The sequence below is a fragment of the Lethenteron reissneri genome, chromosome 13, assembly GCF_015708825.2.
Source record: "Lethenteron reissneri isolate LAM-NWPU_2019-01 chromosome 13, ASM1570882v1, whole genome shotgun sequence".
NCBI classification, from domain to species: domain Eukaryota; kingdom Metazoa; phylum Chordata; class Hyperoartia; order Petromyzontiformes; family Petromyzontidae; genus Lethenteron; species Lethenteron reissneri.
In genome coordinates this window covers 8,385,668-8,407,147 of record NC_083791.1, presented here as the reverse complement: position 1 = coordinate 8,407,147, position 21,480 = coordinate 8,385,668, and the positions used below count along the sequence as shown (strand labels likewise).

Below are 21,480 nucleotides of genomic sequence, written 5' to 3'. Positions count from 1 at the left end.
CTACGATATCGAGGGCACTTTGGGCAAAGGCAATTTCGCGGTCGTGAAGTTGGCGAGGCACCGCATCACCAACACAGAGGTGCGTGTTGCGAGCACGTGGATTGGTGGTGGTGGTGGTGTTGTGGTGTGTGTTGTTGTTGTGTTGTGTTGGTGTGTGTTGGTGTGTGTTGGTGTGTTGGTGTGTTGCGAGCACGTGGATTGGTGGTGGTGGTGTTGTGGTGTTGTGTTGTGTTGGTGGTGTTGTGTTGGTGTGTGTTGGTGTGTTGGCGTGTTGCGAGCAAGTGGATTGGTGGTGGTGGTGTTGTTGTGTTGTTGTGTTGTGTTGGTGGTGTTGTGTTGGTGTGTGTTGGTGTGTTGGTGCGTTGCGAACGCGTGGATTGGTGGTGGTGTTGTTGTGTTGGTGTTGTTGTGTTGGTGTTGTTGTGTTGTGTTGGTGTGTGTTGGTGTGTTGCGAACACGTGGATTGGTGGTTGTGTTGTTGTGTTGGTGTTGTGTGTTGGTGTGTTGTTGGGTTGGTGTGTGTTGTGTTGGTGTGTGTTGTTGTTGTTGGGTTGGTGTGTGTTGTGTTGTTGTGTTGTGTGTGTTGGTGTGTTGTTGTTGTGTTGTGTGCGTTGTTGTGTTGTTGTGTTGGTGTGTGTTGTTGTGTGTTGTGTTGTTGTGTTTGTTGTGTGTTGTGTTGTGTGTTGGTGTTGTTGGTGTGTGTTGTTGTGTGTGTTGTGTTGTTGTGTGTTGTTGTGTTGTGTGTGTTGTTGTGTTGTGTTGGTGTGTTGTGTGTGTTGTTGTGTTGTGTTGGTGTGTGTTGGTGTTGTTGTGTGGTTGTGTTGTGTGTTGTTGTTGGTGTTGTTGTGTGTTGTTGTGTGTGTTGGTGTGTTGTGTGTTGGTGTGTTGTTGTTGTTGTGTGTTGGTGTGTTGGTGTTGTTGTGTGTTGTGTTGTAGGTACTCGCGAACAGAACTTGGCCATAATAGTATGCTCAGGCCATGGGGGGTTGTGTGTGTTGTTGTGTTGTTGTGTTGATGTGTGTGTGTTGTGTTGTGTGTTGTGTTGTTGTTGTGTGGTTGTTGTGTGTTGTGTGTTGTAGGTCCTCGCGAATAGCACTTGGCCATAATAGTGTGCTCAGACCATGGGGGTTGTGTGTGTGTTGTATGTGGTTGTTGTGTTGTGTCTTGTGTTGTAGGTCCACAACAGTGTGCTCAGGCCATGGGGGGAGGGTGTTTATGTGTGTTGTGTGTTTGTTGTGTTGTGTGTATGTTGTGTGTGTGTGTGTGTGTGTATGGTGTGTTGTGTGTGTATGGTGTGTTGTGTGTGTATGGGTGTGTATGTTGTGTGTGTGTATGGTGTGTGTGTGTGTGGGTGTGTATGTTGTGTGTGTGTTGTGTGTGTATGTATGTTGTGTGTGTGTGTGTGTATGTATGTTGTGTGTGTATGTTATGTTGTGTGTGTATGTATGTTGTGTGTGTGTGTATGTTGTGTGTGTGTGTTGTGTGTGTATGTATGTTGTGTGTATGTTATGTTGTGTGTGTTGTGTATATGTTGTGTGTGTGTTGTGTGTATGTTGTGTGTGTGTGTATGTTGTGTGTGTGTGTTGTGTGTGTATGTTGTGTGTGTATGTTGTGTGTGTATGCTGTGTGTGTGTTGTGTGTACATCGTGTGGTGGCCGGCCACAACAACACCACCACCACCACACTCCATTCCCATTACACTCCTCGAGCGCTGTGCACGTTGACAGCAGCACTTGCCCCTATCGGCCTGTGTGGGCTATACGGGGGATCTTTGCATTTGTGTGTCTCTGTGTACTTATTGCGGATGTATGTTGAACTTCTTTCGTACCCTACGTAGCCAACCGTGCTAATCTATCTGTGTGTGTGTGTGTAAGTCTGTGTGTGTATGTCTGTGTGTGTGTCTGTATGTGTGTGTCTGTATGTGTGTGTCTGTATGTGTGTGTCTGTGTGTGTGTGTGTGTACGTCTGTGTGTGTGTCTGTGTGTGTGTCTGTGTGTGTATATGTGTGTCTCTGTGTGTGTGTCTGTGTGTGTATGTGTGTGTCTGTGTGTGTGTCTGTGTGTCTGTGTGTGTGTCTGTATGTGTGTGTCTGTGTGTGTGTCTGTGTGTGTGTCTGTGTGTGTATGTGTGTGTCTCTGTGTGTGTGTCTGTGTGTGTGTGTGTAAGTCTGTGTGTTTGTGTATTGAGAATTGTGTCCGCGTCTGTGCGTTATATTTATGTGTGTACAGTATTTGTCAGCGTGTATTTGTTTATATGTGTGTATGTGTCTGTCTATGTGTGTATGTCTGTGTGTGTCTTTGTATGTCTGTGTGTGTATGTCTGTATGTGTCTGTATGTGTCTATGTGTGTGTATGTGTGTGTCTTTGTATGTCTGTGTGTGTATGTATGTGTGTGTCTGTGTGTGTGTCTGTGTGTGTGTGTAAGTCTGTGTGTTTGTGTATTGAGAATTGTGTTTCCGCGTCTGTGCATTATTTGTCTGTGTGTACAGTATTTGTCAGCGTGTATTTGTTTATATGTGTATATGTGTGTGTCTATGTGTGTATGTCTGTGTGTGTATGTGTCTGTGTGTGTCTATGTGTGTGTCTTTGTATGTATATGTGTGTCTTTGTATGTCTGTGTGTGTGTATGTGTGTGTATGTGTGTGTATGTGTGTGTCTTTGTATGACTGTGTGTATGTATTTGTGTGTATGACTGTGTGTGTATGTACGTGTGTCTGTATGTGTGTGTCTGTGTGTGTGTCTGTGTGTGTCTTTGTGTGTCTGTGTGTGTATGTCTATGTGTGTATGTACGTGTGTCTGTATGTGTGTGTCTGTGTGTGTGTCTGTGTGTGTATGTCTGTGTGTGTCTATGTGTGTGTATATGTGTGTGTGTGTGTATGTGTGTGTCTCTGTGTGCATGTTTGTGTGTGTGTCTTTGTGTGTATGTCTGTGTGTGTATGTCTGTGTATATCTGTGTGTCTGTGTGTGTGTCTCTGTGTGTGTGTGTCTGTGTGTGTGTCTCTGTGTGTGTCTGTGTCTGTATGTGTGTCTCTGTGTGTGTCTAAGTATGTGTGTGTCCCAAGTTTCGTTTTAAATCGAGCAGCATTGTTTACACGAGCAGTATTATTGTGACGATATCCCATTGCATTCCCCTGCCCGTGCACCTCCTGATCACAACAGCGAACTTTACTTTGTTTCAAGTTACTGCCCCGTGTTGTTGAATCGGAGCAATGTATTCGGTTGTAAGAGAGGTTTTGAGAAGAAGAAAAAAACATTTGGATAAATGAAAATTTTACGCGTAACGCAACGAAAAAACATATGTCACCCAACTCAAGATCATGATAACGTAACACATGTATTTTTTAAAAAGAATCTCCCCTAAATCAATACATGTTCGGACGCATTGCATGATGTAAATGTAGCATTTTGTATTTGTTTTCTGTTTAAAAAGGTTTCAATTAATGGAAACCTCTGCTGACTGATGGACACCCACGATGTACAATATATGTAGAGCTAAAATGTTGTAGGGGGAAAAAGTCTCCTGGTTTTTGAGTTCTTTCACTCAGAATTCATCACGAATAAAATTGATTGACACGTTTCTCGTGAGAATTCAGGAAGTTTGTGGGGTTTCTTTTCTTAGCTACCGTGGACGAGTTTAAGATACCTCCTTAAACTGACATCATTTTTGCAAATCAACTTGTTTTTCTCCTATTATTGCCAACAACTCTTCTTTCCTGCATGGCCATCGTAACACGCAATGTGTTACAGATTGTAACTTTCAAATTGCCATTGGTAATCTTCACCTTTCAAATGATGATGCCCCCTCTACAATTATGATGGTCTGGGTGACAGTCATCTCACGGTGACGTTTGTAGGACAGCAAGGACAAAGATCCCCCGTACAGCCTTTAACAGACTGTTGGGTCAAGTGCTGTTAGCGAGCACCTAAGAAGGCCGGAACAGCACACGAGGGGGTGGGTGGCCAGCACCACGCCCGACCGCCTTTGTCTCCCTAGTGGTGATGTTTACACACCGCACCGGGTACTCATTTGAGGCCGAGTCTACCTAGGGGATGCCCAGGAGCGGTTCAGATAATCGTCACTGGTGTTGGTCGTGAGCGGGAATCGAACTCGGGTCGCCGGGTTCATAGCGCAGTGCGCTAACCACTGCACTATCGCTCCCCACACAGACACAGACACACACAGACACACACACACAGACACACACAGATAGACACACACAGATAGACACACAGACACACACACAGACACACACACACAGATAGACACACAGACACACACACAGACAGATAGACACACAGACACACACACACAGACAGACACACACAGACAGACACACACAGACAGACACACACAGACAGACACACACAGACAGACACACAGGCACACACAGACAGACACACACAGACAGACACACACACAGACAGACACAGGCACACACAGACAGACACAAAGATAAAGATCCCCCGTATAGCCTTAACAGACTGTAGGGGCAAGTGCTGTTAGCGAGCACCTATGAAGGCCAGAACGGTACACGAGGGGGTGGGTGGCCAGCGCCACGCCCGACCGCCTTTGTCTCCCCAGTGGCGATGTTTACACACCGCACAAGGTACTCATTTAAGGCTGAGTCGACCTAGGGGAGGCCCAGGACCGGTTCAGATCATCGTCACTGGTGTTAGCCGTGAACGGGAATCGAACCCGGGTCGCCAGGTTCATAGCGCAGCGCGCTAACCGCTACACTACCGCTCCCCTTACAGACAGACACACACACAGACACACACACACGCGCGCACGTGGTGGGTTTGTAACAACATTACTGTAATAAGATGATGGTTATTTTCGCAGACACCTCGTTATATGCTTCTCTGCATTGACGAGTCTCGCAAAGCACTTTGTTATTATACCTGGAGTACAGTCTATTGTGAAATAGCAATCATGCGACTTGCACATCCAGTTTGCCATGCCAACTTGTCTTGGTTTACTCGCATAAATCCACAGGAATTCGCATGTCTAACTTACTCTTATATTTAATTCTGAAAACAATAACAGACCGGAAAATATTTTTTGTATGCATCTCTTGTAACATACGTGGGCGCGTGTGTGTTGTTTTTGTGGGTGTATGTAGTTTTGTGTGTGTATATTATTCTGTTTGTGTTTTGTGTGTGTTTGTGTAAGTCAACCCATGGCACCTGGGTCTGTCCCGTGACCTCCTGCCAGCGGGCGTTCGACACTTCACGTGACTTTTAAAGTGCACGTAGCCTGGCACAAGCGTCGTGGGTATGTCACCGCCATTTAGTGGCGAATGACAGTTGTGTATGTGTTTGTGTGTGTTTTGGGTGTGTTAGTGGTGTGCGTGTGTGTGTGAAATCAGTGGATCATGAATATGTGGTCAGTTTTGTTTCTTTGTGTGTGTGTGTAATGTCAAACGCAACAGAGCATTTTCCAGTGCGTTTTTGAAACCACGACAAACAGCAGCGACACAAAACGGGGAGACACTTTTGCCTGCTTGGCCAGCCTGGGTGCCGTGTAAATTTTGCCAGGGGTCAGAAAAACCATCTCAATCCGCCACCGTTTGAGGTTTAGCAACCAACGCATTCCAAGTGCACGCATTTTTGCCAATTTACAAGTAAGCTATGCCTTTTTATGGCCGCCCGTACCCCTCGCTTTGATTTCCCCATCCCAGAGTACCCTTTTAGGGTTCGTGCGATGTATGGTAATTATTGCCGAAAATGTGCATTGTACGGCCACTCCTGTTCGGTCAGTCCCTTTGCAAGTGAAATGATCCCCGTGTCTCTTGAGTTCTCACCGGGTTAAGCAAATAAACTTGAACTTATTGTTTGCTAATGTCCCAGGGTCGTGGTTGTGTTGTGTGTAGGCCCGCAGGCGGATTGGAGTGACGTGCCACGGTCTGGATGCTAAACACTTATTTTGTGCAACTTTTACGAACGCATGTAGCAACCTACAGCAACTGTTGCGTTACATATCTTTGGAACCTTTCTGCCAGTATACAAAACTATGAAAAATAGGTGTTAATAATGTTCAAACGCCAAATAGATGGCTTTTATTAAAGGCATCAAGTCTGAATTAACCACACATACTTGTGGCAAAACATGCATGTTGCGTTAAAGTGATATTTGAATGTGCTTTTAGTTTGTTGTCCTTGCCTGGCAACTCTCGATTAGCACGGTTGGCTACGTACGGTGCGAAAGAAGTTCAGCAGACACACATGTGCACACAATGCGTGCCAACTTGCCTTAAGCGTAATTTATTAGTCGTACGGGCAAGCGTTTTGTGTTTGCCAAAATCACACATTAGATAAACACATTACCATCAGCATCATCATCATCAAGAGTCATTCTCTTATCCACTGCTGGATGAACGCCACCGATCTACCACTCGCGAACAGACCGCTCACAAAAAGCGATAGGTCCTGCATCAAGCTGGGCTGTTTGTGAATGGCAGACTCGTTGTGTATGCACAGGTATTGCAATTGTTGTTTATGTATGTATATGGATTAGTCAATTTGTGCACAGCTTGGCAATACTGTCATGAAGATATATATTATATAATTATAATAAGCCCTTACCAAGGCAAGTTACATTTTCTCGGAGATGCTGGTGGCTTTTATTTAGTCAATTAATTACTTTTGCTTAATACGTCTTGGAAACCAATTAGGAATGCATCGTTGGAGAGATTAGCCCTAGAGTTGATTGTAAGGCCTTGAAAACAGCCTCCGCTCCACAAAGATTAAACACCAAAGCATAAGAAACGAATACAAAATGAGGCATGATTTAAGAATTGCTTCAGTGCGATCTCTTTGCAGAAATAAAATAGGAACAGGAGTCGTTTGTACTTGACCACACTAATTAGTGTGTGGTATACACGGAGGCAAATGTCCAATGCATCATCACCATCATCGCGAATTTTGCCGTGAGAGTCCACGAAACCAGATTCTTGAGTTTTTCACCACAGTAAATTCAACTCGCTCGCCTCTGGCTATATGGACGGCGCTCTTTTAAAAAAATAAAGTATTTACAGTGGCATAACGAAGTTACGCAATCATTGCTTTCCCTGCTGACGGATTATACTGCCATGGAACTTTGCTCTACGAAGGCGCTGACGTGAAGTCAGCCCCTTCTTGTGTGCGGGGAGCGGTAGTGTAGCAGGTAGCGCACTTGCGCTATGAACCCCGAGTTCGATTCCCGCTCACTTGCCAACGACAGCGACAGTTATCTGAGCCGATCCTGGGCCTCCCCTAGGTCGATTCAGCCTCAAATGAGTACCTTGTGCTTTGTGTAAAAAACATCGCCACTAGGAAGACAAAGGCGGCCGGGCGTGGTGCTGGCCACCCACCCCCTCGTGTGCCGTTCCGGCCTTCATAGGCGCTCGCTAACAGCACTTGCCCCTACAGTTTGGTAAAGGCTATACGGGGGATCTTTGTCTTTGTGGAGTCTTTTTGGGAAGTTAGCCACCCCCCCCCCCCCCCCCCCATAATCGAGTGCTTCATGCCTCATCACCCCCACTGAAAGTTCTTGCCCGGTGTGCCTGTCACGATGCCGTATGTATCACTTGAGTTGTGCGTGTTGTTTTATTTCCACTTCTATTTTTTTACCGTCGGCCCCGTTTGTCTGCCTGCCTGCCCTGCCCTACCTGCCCATCAATTTGGCCGTCGGTCCGTCTGCCCATCTGTCCACAAAATCTGTGCCATTAGCCGGCCCTAAATCTGCATGTCTGCCCGCTCCCATCTGCCCGCTGATTCCCTCGGCTGTCTGTCCATTTAACAGCCGCCACAGACATTGGGGGATGGGGCTCTCTACCTTTGAATTTTTAAGGCCGCGTAAAATCTCCGCTGTCTATCCCATGATGCGGCATGCATGCTCGTGTGGTCAGTTTGACGAGTGCAGTGGCTAAGACGTGGCCTTCCAATGACACCGACATCACACTGGCTTATTATCAGCATCACCATCATCATCACCATCATCATTTTACCATGGGCCATGATCAGTCTACTGCTGAATGAAGGCATTGCCAAGCCCATCTTCACCGCTGATGGTCCTGCATCGTAACCGCAACTGCCCAGCATCTGCGCATGAGCCACATCGCGTCGCTCCGTCTCCACGGCGGGGACGCTCTCTTGGGGGCTGTTTATTCCTCTGCCTTCCGCTCTGGAGTTATCATCGCCCACCGGGGTCTGCACCAGCATAAGTTGTGTGATATTAATGAATGAATGGATGCATGCGCGTGGCAAAAGTACAACTTTGAAACGGGGTGGAAATAAACATCCATCGGGGCAGTCAAGCCACCCGGGCGAAACACCAAAATGTCGAGTCCGGACAATGTGTGAAAAAAGTTCACAATAATTAAACGCAGATGTGCCATTGCAAAACACAAGAGTAGCGACGGCGGTAGAGCCATTATGCCCCGTAAATGTTTAGCTCGGGGGATTTATTTCGGGGGGGTGACGGGACAATGCATCGGAAGACGAGCAGTGCTCCTGTAAAGGTGCTTCCTATAAACGCGGCGTCGCGTGCGTGCGCCTTCGTGCGTCCGCGTCGCATCTCACAATCCCAGCGACAAAACAACACGCGCTCGCTTGCTGTGGCGTCAGCTTAACCTATCGAGCTGTGCAGGCGGTGCAACTGCGCACGCTGCCCATGGGCTGGAGGAGGGCACAGAGGCTTGGAGAGCTACGGAGAAGGGGGGGCGAGCACGTTTGGTGGGGGCAAGATGGCCCCATTTTATTCTTTGCACGAGAAAGGCCGTGCCAAGCACGCTGCTACACCACTAGCTTGAGTCATCAGGGCTGTCCACAGGGGTGGTGCGGGGCCTGGGGGAAATCACACTGGGGGGGGCTGTGAACCTTGCGCGAGAACTCACCTTGGTCGACTTAGCCTAAAGAAGGTTTGTTCACACTCTTAGATTTTTTTCGGTAAAGTCACGTAGATAAAAATAAAAAATAATTATAGAAATAAAATAATAAAAATCACGACGTTTAGGAGGCAACACAAGTCTCCGTCATCAGGTGGGACCGTCACAGCTAAATTGACCGTATCAAGTGAGGCAAAATCCAAGAGACAAGCTCTTAAATACAAGTCAAGGGTTTGTTCCGCCACCTATGAACGTAAGCGCTGGAGAGACGAAGGCGACCGGGCGTGGCTCAGACCACACCGACCTCTTTTGTCCCGTCTCGTGTCTCGCCTTCAATAGGTGTTTCCCAACAGCACTCATCTCGGACTGTGAGATTTAAGTGAATGTGGGACCTACACAACCTTTGTCTCGTGTGTGTGTGTGCACGCGCGTGCGTGTGTACCTACGCACGCACGTGTCACTGACGCAAGTGGCCGTAATGTCACACAATCCTGGAACAAAAATCAACACGATGTCACAACAATTAAAGTGTCACAAGCGTGTTCCTTGCCCCCTAAGCACCCGGCGTTATCGCCTCCAAAACAACAAAAAAAGACAAAGCTCCCTCGTATCGCCTTTAACAGACTCAATCACAATCAGAATATTTAATCCGATGAGCTATGAAGCTATTTGTTCACAGATGCCCAGGAGGGATGGGTCAGAACGTTACGACGACAACAAACAATACAGAAACACGATAGAAGTGCAAAGTATAGGAAAGATAAGCAAATCACAAAAAAACAGACTCGATTATAAAATGCAATGAAGCATTGAAAACTGTATTTTATTTAAAACGAAACACGTTTTTATTTTACCAGGTATGGCTCATTCAGCTGTTAGCTTCTTTTTCAGAAGCAACCTGGCCACAACCGACAGCTCAACGAAGTGGCTTTCCATGTGGAAATGTATAGCAGCCAAACACTGCAAAAGGCGTGTTTCTATTTGTCTGTGGTCGTGGTGGTAATCGGGCAAACACCTATGAAGGCCCATAATCAACGTTTTTGGGTTTAGATCGCGTTATTTATAAATGTGTCGTAACCCTCCACCACCCGACACGGCCAATCAGTAAAAAAGTGTCACGTTGACAAAAGACAAATAGTTCACTGCTTTAGCCCACCGGTGTGTTGAAGCCATTGTAAATGGTGTGACAAAAGACAAATAGTTCACTGCTTTAGCCCACCGGTGTGTTGAAGCCATTGTAAATGGTGTGACAAAAGACAAATAGTTCACTGCTTTAGCCCACCGGTGTGTTGAAGCGTGAAACCACAACATGTACAATTTGTCTTTTATCAACGTGACACTTTTTTTATTGATTGGCCGTGTCGGGTGGTGGAGGGTTACGACACATTTATAAATAACGCCATCTAACCCAAAAACATTTATCATGAATAATATTGGTCGCGAAAGCTTACGTGTTAAACTGACCTATGAAGATTGGCCGCACGGCTGGCCAGCACCACGCCCGATTACCACCACTAGCGCAGACATCGCCTCCTTCACGCATCTTAACCTGCTGCCACATCCCCCATCATCCTCCTCCCCCCACTGAGCCGGGTTGGACCCTGGAGGAGAGGGAGGGGGGGGTGTTTGGGGGTCGTTCATTGACGTCAGTCATCGGCGCTACATTTGCGCTTACGCATGCAGGTTAAGGCAGAGCAGCAGCAGCAGCACCTTCGGTCGCATTGCCGTGGCGTGGTTGCTGTTGTTGCTGCTGCTCCGCCTAAGGACCTGGCTGGCGTGTTACGGGGCACGCATTGACGCATTCCAGCCGGTAATGAAACATGAAAAAAAAGGGCGTGCGCGCACACACACACATTGCGATACACCTAAACTATGTGCATAGCCATGCCATGCGTTATGGCATATTCGCATGAGAATGTGGAAAATGTTACGTTGGCTAGCCGCGAAACAGTTCCCACATGTTTGTAGGAAAAGGAAAAAATATTAATCGTGATAATGACCACTGCTGAATGATGGCATGCACCTTAACAGCAACCACCTTTTCCGCAGACGAAACGTGGGCATTTCTCAGTCAGCACGAGGTCTGCGATGAAAGCTGTGCAGTAGCACTGCGATAAAGTTCAACGCTAGACCGGTACCTAGCAGATCTCGGGTGCAGATCAATTCCTGCCACACGAACACACATGGCAATTACTGGACTGTCCGGGTTAAACCAAAACAGACGGCAATCCTATCGTCGTAATAATTATAAGCCACGGTCAGTCCGCCGCTGGATGGCAAGCGTGGAAGGAGTCGGGCGAAAAGAAATACCCTCTTGAAGGAGCTCACTAGTGGATAATACCTTTCGCCGATAATCCTTACTCCCTCCAAGCCGGCCTAGCGGCGTTCAGAAGAAAAAAAAATCGAGTGTGAAATTAAGCCCTTCCTCTAACCATATTGTGATCTGCGTCATAGACTTCACAAGTTGCTTCGCTTGCGAACCTCGTTGGGGATTAATCTGCGGATTTGACAGCAGCAGCAGATGACGATGATACAACAACACATTGGTCGTAGGAAAAAAAAAGTATTTAAAGTGGGACGTTTCGGGCAGTGGGCCCTTTCCATAGCGCATCAATGAAAAATGACCGTCGCCCGTAATGTCATCTAAAAATAGGGGTGTATCAAATGTCGCGTACGAATCCTCATCAGCATCAGCGAATTAACGTAACACGTCAATTCATCTCTCGTCTGTCACTGCGTCCGCATCTCTCTTCTCTCATCTGTACCGCGTCTCTATTCGTGAACTTCATTTATCTTGTCTCACTGCATCTCCATCTCTTCATAAATCTCCTGCCATTTCACGAGGAATGAAATTCCGTTTCGGGCCGTCAGAATCCCGTAAAACGTGTTTGCGGCTTCTCCTGACGCAGTCATCTTGGCACGGCCACTTCAGTGTAAAATTACAGTCGTTGCTTTACATCAACATCAGCCATACGCAGAAGAATAAACGATGGGTTTTAATTTTAATTCATCTAACTGCTAAGCCCTCAAGTATGTATGTGCATTACGGTGCCACGGTGGTGAGATGTTAACTACCTCGCCTGGTGTACAGGAGGTCGTGGGTTCAATCCCGATCCTGACGCCTGCTGTATATTTGGAGTTTGCGTGTCTCTCTCTCCCTTTGATCGCGTGGATTTTTCTCCGGTTTCCTCCGATTTTTTCCCCTCCACATTTAGACTCAACGTGCGTTTACAGTATTCGGCTGCCATAAACTTCCACGTGATAAGCCACTTCGTAGAGCTATAATTTGTGTTTGCCAGGTCACTTCTGAAATAGAGATATGTAGCTCAGTGGGCCTTACCTGGGCTAAAAAAAATAGTTTAGTTTTAAAGAAAATACACAGTTTCATTGCTTCATTGCATTCTATACTCGAGTCCGTTCCTGTTGAATTCTTACTTTTATTTTAGAGCTCTACTGGCCACCGGCTCCATTCAAAATTGCATCTCACTTGTCGAATCCCCTGCCACGTTGACCCGGTTACGACCGCTGCCACGGCGAATGCCTGTGCCACCAGCTCCGTGCGTCAAGGGAGCATCAGGAATGGATTAGCCTTCGTGCGGCCCGTTTTTTTTTTCCCCCTCATTCTGACCACATTTATTTAATACAGTGCACCGTTGGCTTATTTCATTTCTATTTGCTGCCCTCGCCCGAGTTCCCACCCTCCTATCGCCACCAACGCCGCTTCGCAATCGAGGCAAGATGTTTGGAGGGAGGAGCAGTGGCCAACCAACGTGGTGAAGAATGAAGTATGGGGTCATATAACCACCTCCCCCTCCTCCCAGATCCGTACTTCGTTGGGAGATCCTCATCCAGCAGTGGATTGACTGACAATTGGGCTGGACAGCACGAGTGTGTGGGGGATGGGAGGTGGCAGGGACATATTTTCTGGAGCTCAGCCAGAGGTCGCAAACGGGTTTTGATTCCTTACCCGTACCCGGCCGCACCAGGGTCGTAAATGGGTACCCGTACCTGGCCGGGTACGGGTTCCCGTTCCCTACCCGTACCCTACCCGAAATGAGTGACAAACGGTTACTCACCAGTGACTCACAGCCTACCCGTACTCGTACCCGGCCTCATCAGGGTCGCAAACGGGTACCCGTACCTGGCCGGGTACGGGTAGCCGGGCACCGGGTAGGGTACGGGTATCGGGTACCCGGTTGCGACCTCTGAGCTCAGCCACGGATAGCTGCTGTTGAACTTAAAGCAACTACGGCTAAACGACATTTGAATGGGATCGTGCGTGGCAGGAATCGTTGAGTGTTTTTTTTGCGTTTAATATCCACACACGTTAAATGTCATTGGCTCACGCCACTCCGCTACATTCACCACAATGGCCCCAAACTTCCCTCCCCCCCATCCCCCACTGATATTTTAATTGAATCGCAACGGCCACAAATCTTTACACCACCTCCTCGCTGTTCACACACAGTCGGCTGCTTGTGGTTTAAGACAAAGGGTGCTGATGGCAGGTGGGTGTTGAGAAAGGGCGACGGCTGACCTATGAACTTATATGTCACGGTTGGATTCCCACAACAGCCCTGCCCCCCCCCCCCAAGCTAATTTTCGCGGGGGGCATTCGTGTTATTACCGCGTTAAACCGCGACCTGCGCTGTAAAGTGGATGTTGGCGACCCACTGACGTCATTCGCAAGAGTATGCCATTATGTGCCGCCACGGTTATGGCTAAAATTGCCACCCCCACCACCAACACCGACACCGCCACCGTTAAATTGTAAAAAAGTAATCGCAAGCGGTTACTGCTCTTGCGTAATTATCATTTATAGTGGCAGAGGTTTGCCTTGCAAAGCAAAAAATTCAATGCCTGCGTAGTTCAGCAGTTTGTTCAGGTGCTAAATGCCAATGTCGAGGTCTGATAGGCATGACAAGGCAGCTTCAGGAGAGAGTTTGTGTAGTTTTTACTATTCCTCCTGCTCCTCCTCCTCCTCCATTGAAGGGGCACAGAACACAGTGGTTTACTACATGGGCCACAGTTTGTGTTGCATGGCCAGAATCGCAGCACTGTGGCTTGTGTCAAAAAATGTGCCCCCTCTGCGAAGGTTGATGATGTGCGGCATCGGCCTCTTGGCGTTTTCTGACGCGGTCGATGTTTTCCGCCAAGTGTCTTCGAGGAATGCCGAACAATGAATGCAACGAAGATCCTTCACAAATGTTTCTATTCGTATAGAGCATCTTATCTCACCGGTTGACCGCTAGCCCCGGTTTCCACCCTTGAGCTCTTGTACATGTAAAGGGCCGCACTGGGACACGCTATGCGCACTCATACAATTTATCTTTTTACACATATCTTTAAAAAATACGGGGGGGGTGGGGTGAAAATAAACTTTCATTTGGTTTCATCGAGCCTTCCCGTCTCTTGGAAGTGAGTGTCGATGACTTGCAATGCCACGGTTAGGAAGGAAACGGAGACGGGATGCCACAATATCAATGCAAATTGTGTTTTTTTTTAAACTCGTACAACCCACACGCACAGTACGTGCGTACGTCTGAGCCCGTATTTCAGCGCAATGTTAGAGGTCTCCCTAACGGTAGCAGCTGCAAAACACAGAAGCAAGGTCATCATCGGACGAGCCCGATGTTAATGAATGCGAACAATTTCTGCGCACACTTTTACCACCCCCCCCTTCCCCCCGTCGTATGAAAACCATCGCAAGAATGGAACAAACAGTGTCGATAAAATGCGATCCAAGGCGAATGTGGATTTATGTAGTGGAGTCTAAAAAAATGCGACCACATCGCAAGAAGCCGCACGGAATCGGTGGGAATAATCCATGCGGACCATATGGTTGCGGGTTTTCAGATTTATTTGATTTAACACATTTGATAAAAGGTTACGCAAAAATAAGAAAAACAATCGTGCTGTGTGCCATCTTGGTTCATGCGATTGTTTAGCTTGTTTCGGAGGGGGCGATGGGGTTTGGAGTTGAGTATCCTGAAAAAAAGTTGATGACTAAAATACAGCATGTAACTATATATGTATAGCTTTTCAAACCCACCCTAGCGTCAATGGAAGACTTTAAATGTCCTCTTTTTAATTGAATCGTTTCCCAACAGATGGCAGCGGAATGGAATGAATCGTTTCCCCCCCCTCCATCCGACGATGAAGCCACGCACTGGCAAGAAAAGCCTTCGTCCCAGAGAATTAAGATATTGTGAATTATCAAGGGGTTTTTTTAGACTTTGCGGCTTCCGCTCAGGTGCGGACACATTTCCCGAGGCTTCGCGTTTAAAACGGCGGGCGGGAGAATAAACGCACGCTAATCGAGCCCCCCCCGTGTTTGAAATGTCGACATTAAAAATGCAACGATGTTAAATAATGGTTGCATCGCAATCACTGCAGAGTGATAGTTCTTAGTTCAAAGCGAGGAAATAAGTTAACGCTGTGTAATAATGTAATGGCGTGGAGCGGTGTTAAAATCAGTTCGCTCACTGCAATATGAACCTGGCGACCTGAGTTTGATTCCCGGCCCCGGCTAACATCAGTGTGGTGAGTGAGGGCACTACGGTGGCGAGATGTTTACTACCTCGCCTGGTATGCAGGAGATCGTGGGTTCGACTCCAACCCTGATGCCTGCTGCTGTATATTTGGCGCTTGCATGTCTCTCTCCCCGTGGTCGCGTGGATTTTTCTCCAGGTCCTCCGGTTTTTCCCTCCACACATTTAGAATCAACATCAACACGCGTTTGGATTATTTGCCTACTGTACATTTCCACGTGATGATGAGCCACTTCGTTGAGCTATCATTTGTGGCCAGGTCGCTTTTGAAAAAAAGAGTTATAGCTCAGTGGGCCTCCTTATCTGGTAAAATGTAAGTTAAGTTTTAGTTTAGTGTAGTATATCAGAACTCGTTGTGACCCTCCCCCACTTACACCAACCTGCACTGACACGTGGGTGAAGTATATTCTTGGTTCTTTCGGTAAAGTCACGTAGAAGGGAAATAACTAAATAATAAAAAATAAAACATCATACAATTCTCACGACGTTTCGGCCACAACGCAAGCAGCCGTCCTCAGGTGAAGAACATGGCTGTCTTTTGTTATTTCCCTTCTACGTGACTTTACCGAAAGAACCAAGAATATGAATCCCTGCAGTCACGAAAGCTTTAAATCGGGTGAAGTATAGTCAAACAACACAGATTTTTACAAGACCTGCCATGACCTTTGAAAGCCTAGGCCACCATTGGCTATCGGTTAGCGATAAACTCGCAGTGTTTTCATTCGATATTGGTTGGTAAAGCGCGATTACATGTATGTGATGAAATGCCAGTGGCTCGCCTGATGTAAATCTACACCCCGTGTTTATGTGGTGTTGCGACACCACTTTCTCAGTCTGCGCAGTTTGGAGTTGCGTTTCAGGCCTGGTACATTCTTGGGGTGCAACGATGCATCGATTCGTCGATTACATCCATTTCTGAAGACTCAAGGAACAACATATGCCAACGAGCATATGAACCGCATGCTAGTTCAATGTTTCGGCGAAACGGTGCAAAAAAATCTGTACATACGAGACAGGAAAACAAAACCCGAGGAACAATACAAACGAGATGATAAAAACGAGAGAAATAAAAGAAAATATTCTTGAAATGCGTCTCCATCACCGAATCTCAACAGTTAATCGAATTGTGTCAGCTTGTTGTTTCCTCCCCCATCCGCACCTCCAATTAGCACGGTTGGCGACATCCAATGCGAAAGAAGTTTCAACATACATATAAAGGGGTTAAATCTAACACCACCAGTAGTATAGTATATTGTACCCAGGGGGCTGTGTTGAACAGTGGTGGTGCGGTTTGTTTCAACATGGACTGGCAGCCCAGCCAAAGTGTTCCCAGCAATTGCCAGGTTGGCTTTGTAGGTAGTGGCTTTGAGCTCAAATGCAAGTGGGACTGACGGCTCCGGTTATGATTAAACGTGCCGCATGTATGTTGAACTTCTTTCGCGCCGTACGTAGCCAGCGGTGCTAATCGGAGGTGCGTGATTATGACATTGAGACCCTATCTCCCCTACCAAATATTCGGAATCAGAATCTTGATTTACACAGGAAGAATCCGAGGAGTCGTGAAACTATTTTTCACACATGTCCAGTATGGGCAGGGTCAGCAAGTTCCAGCAGCAAACAGAACACACACAACGATAGGGAGTGCAGTAATTAAATAGAAATAAATAATGCGTGCATTAATTATATAGGTCCGATTTATCAAGCTTCGGCAAGGCAGCAAACTAAACAGTCCCAGGCCACAGCATGATAACACCACGCAGCCGTAGTTCCAAATACAATGGCAGCATTGACATTGAACTATCGATGCTGCGTAGGTAATGATCAATGTTACAAATGACATTTGCAAATGTGTGACCGCTGCCATGTCCAGCACTAAATCTTCTGGTTAATAATTTAATCAAGTAATGAATTTCATCCTTGCACCCCAGTTAGTCCATGCACAGCAAGCAAGTGCAAGCAAGCGGATTTGGCAGTGGCACAAATTTTGGATGGACATTTCAGACCACTGTGAAGATGCGGGTAATCATGACTATGGGGCCGTCCATAAATGACGTCACGCACCTAGGGGGGGGATCATACATTTGTGACGATGCGTGATGAGGGGGGGGGGGTTGAGAAATGTGACGTCACATCAAAATTCGCAACTTTAAATAAATATAGACAACACGTTCTACTTAATTAAATATACTTTTTAATAAATGTTTTCTCCTACAACAACAGAGTGCAGCGCCACATTAAATATGCACTACAATGACAATAGTTTAAAGCGATTTGAAGCACGTTTTATTTTTGGGGGGGGGGGGGGGGCAGAGCTTTGTGACGTCATATTTGAGGGGGGGGGTCTGACTTTTTGTGACGCCGTGTGACGAGGGGGGGAGGGGGGTCAAAAATCGTCCAAAAATCACGTGACGTCATTTATGGACGCCCCCTAAAATCGTTAAGCGGATTTTTTTTTTACTTTTGCAACAAAAAATGTGAACTTCAGGGGGGATGGGTGGATGGGGGGTGTAACTCGAAAATAAATCACGTGTCCACCCTTTTCGACAAAGGTCAGATAATCTCACAAGATGCTGCGGTGGTATCGGATGTCGTTGGACAAGGTTGGACAATTGGTGCATTATTCAGTTTTGAGTGTAAAAACATTTGACTTATTATTCCATCAACGATCCGTACTTTTAAAAAAAACTCTGACCCCCTCCCCTCCCTCCCCTCCTCCCACCGTGTGTATCGTGAGGACGATTTTGAAATGTTTGACTGTGAGCTTGCCTATAATTTGTGAAAAGGCCCCCATGGAATGAGACGGTGACGCAAGCAGCCACATGCCAGCGTCGTCCACTACACTCGACATGCACACACCAAGACAAAGGTCCCCCGTGTAGCCTGCACAGACTGTTGGGGCAAGTGCTGTTAGCGAGTGGCACCTGTGAAGGCCGGCACGGCACACGAGGTGGTGGGTGGCCAACACCACGCCCGGTCGCCTTTGTCTCCCCGGTGCTGATGTTTACTCTCATTTGAGGCTGAGTCGACCTAGGAGATGCCTAGGACCGGTTCAGATAATCGCCACTGGGTGTTGGCCGTGAGCGGGAATCGAACTCGGGTCGCCAGGTTCGTAGCGCAGCGTAGCGCTAACCGCTACACCACCGCTCCCCACTCACGCACACTCACCCACGCTCACTCACCCACGCACACTCACCCACCCACTCACCCACAACCTTAAACGCACATACACACACACACGTACACACACGTGTACACGCACACACACTAAGTGGCGGTGACGTCACCACGACGCTTGTGCCAAGCCATGTGCACATTGAGGCCACGTGAAGTGTCGAACGCCCGCTGGCAGGAGGTCACGGGGCACTGCTGGGTCTGCCCCGGGGGCAGACCCAGCAGGTGCCACGGGTCGACTGACCGAGATGACCGGCTGATGCACCACCTGTGCCCCCTACTGTGCCAACTTGCTGTGCTTTATCCACCCGGCGCTCCGCTAGTTGTTGAGAGCGTCGCTCCTCCGCCCTACGTTGTTGCTGGAGGGCGACTGCCTCCAACTGCCCAGTAGCGTCCTTCACGAGCCTCCTACACACACACAGACACACAGAGACACAGAGACACACACGTGTACACGCACACATACACACACGTGTACACGCACGCACACAGTAGGTGCTGGCTCTGTGCAGGAAGGCTGTGAAATGAAATTGCCAAGGCACGACGGTAACACGCGCTTGCCAGATACAGCACTCCCCGCTTACACCGTTGCCGGTTGGGGGGCATTTTTAGCATTCCAGCATTTCTGTGTTACACAAAATGCAATTATTAATTCACCGAAGTGTAATATTGCACGGGGAAGGGGGTGGGGGCCTTGGCGGTGTTTGTTGATACCAGGATGTGTGGGTAATTTACAGGCCAGGATTAATGGGCTGCTCCTACTGGGTTTTGTGGCCCCTGGCTTTATTCTGCTGAAGTGACCTTGGTGATGGTGGTGGTGGTTATTATTAAGCAGACACACCACGGAGTTTCTCTGATTTAAAACAAAAAATTAAAACAGGCCTCCGTTGTTTCGCCCTTGGTGTGTCTTTGCCGAGTGGTCGTTCAATTTGGCGTATTGTTTTTGAATTGCTCTGCTACAGCTCACTATTATTGTTGTGATAATTGTTGTTGTTGTGTGTTGAATGTTTTGTGTTTGGTGATATGCCAGTAGTGAGTTTGATATGTTCTTGATTTAGAATCTCGATTTAAAAAAAAAAGAACGGTTACGTGCCCTAGTATGCATGTGCGCGAAATTGTAAACAACACAGCTTTCTTTACGTAAACAAACACGCGTTTGTATGTGTGTGTGCGTGGTGAATGAAACCTTACTGTGCTCGATTAGCAATGTTTTTTTTTCTCCTTTTGTTGGAGAGTCGGAGATATTTTTTGCGATAAACACCCAATTTTTTACATTGACTATGAACGGGTTTTTCGATTGGGTTGCAATGCGATTAGACTTTAATCTGCCACTAATGGAAGGGCACACTTCTTATCGGAGGGAGCACCGTCTTGAGTTTATCTGGTAGACCGAATTGTCCGCTGTGCGTTCTACGGGCAGCTTTATCTCTACTGTCCAAGACTGAATTCCAGCATCATCATAATAAAAGAAATGGGCCATTGAGGTTTGTGTGGTGTGTTGGGGGGGCGGGGTGATTGCATTCGGTGACAATGTGTGAGCCATAGCAGGCTGTAAGTTTAATGACGTCAAGCCCCCAAACAGCAGCACCCCACCACCTCAGTGCTTGCGTACGCACGTGCGTAGGTTCGTATGGGCGGTAAAGACATAAAGATAACGAGACCTGTCAGTGTTACTGGAACACAAATTAACCTGTAAAAACTAAGTTTTTCACTCTAAATCCTTTATATGCGTGGCATCGGTTTTATTTTATTATTCATTTCTGTTTTTCTTGAGTAAGAGTTTCATTTTTATCACGTTGGTATTTTAAATTGAATATGAAAAAAATGTTTCCTAAAAAGTGGAAAATTTTGGAAAAATTTTTTCACGAAAATAAATTGTCACGCACAACGAGTCTGTGTGCAAAATGTCAGCTCGATTGGATCACGGGAAGTGGGTTAAAAAACGACCGAAAGATTTGCACGGTCGTAAGCGCGCAAGCAAGCAAGCAAGTGAACTTAATATAAAGGATTTAAAAAATAAAAAATAAACTCGCCTCTTGGTGCCCCCTTGTTTGCGCATCTCTCTGCCCTTGCTTCGCCAGGTCGCGATCAAGATCATCGACAAATCTCACCTGGACGAGGGCAATCTCAAAAAGGTGTACCGAGAGGTGGAAATCATGAAGCTGCTCACGCATCCGCACATCATCAAGCTCTACCAGGTGAGGATGCGGAGGAAAACAAAAGGGGGTTTAGCTTTTTTGGGTGGGGAGGGAGGACGAATTGGATGTGTCTGAGGCTTCGGGGACTCCTGGCAGGAGGTGGGGAGGCGGGGGAGGGGTGAAAGGAAGGAGATGGTGATGGGGAAGGAGGGTAGTGGTGGTGGTGGTGGGGGTTGTGATGGTTACCCTGACAACCGTTGCTAAGGAAACAGTTTCAGTTCCACCCCCAAATGCGTCATTATTGTACTAAGTGGCAGGGTTTTTTTATTCTCTTGCTTCCCTGTTTCACTTCACGAGGGACGGGAGGGTTGTGAGAATTCTCCGAGCCGTGCACTTTCTGCAGCTGACAAAAACTGGGGTTTCGCTGGTGCGAGTTACCCGCAAACACGGGCGCGCACCGGATTATACCCGCCGGAAAAGTTCGCTCGTTCCAAAAGCGTAAACATTCTATTTAACGTTTACCCAAAAAAAAAAAATCGAAACGAAAAGAATCCACCCTTTGTGAGTGGCTTTTCGGCGCAACGCGAGAGGGCCGGGCGAGCGCGTGCGTGTGTCTGCGTTATGTTTTCGGGTGGAAGTTGTCCGTTTTATTTTATTTTTTTGCAACAAAAATAATTGGCTTCCAGCGATGGTCGACAAGCATTTTTTTTTCTGGCCACAGCTTCACGTGCCCCTTGTCGAAATTTGCAATTGCT

At 47.3% G+C, this 21,480-nt stretch overlaps 1 protein-coding gene across 2 annotated transcripts in view; it reads left to right on the top strand.

Annotated features, from left to right (window-relative positions):
• LOC133342070 (serine/threonine-protein kinase SIK2-like) overlaps positions 1-21,480 on the top strand; it is an 84,831-nt gene that overhangs the window by 380 nt on the left and 62,971 nt on the right. For both annotated transcript variants that reach the window (XM_061550987.1, XM_061550985.1), the window contains exons 1-2: positions 1-79; positions 20,669-20,785. The exon at positions 1-79 is cut by the window's left edge and continues 380 nt beyond it. In XM_061550987.1, coding sequence (XP_061406971.1) covers positions 1-79; positions 20,669-20,785 — 196 coding nt within the window. The remainder of the gene's footprint in view (positions 80-20,668; positions 20,786-21,480) is intronic.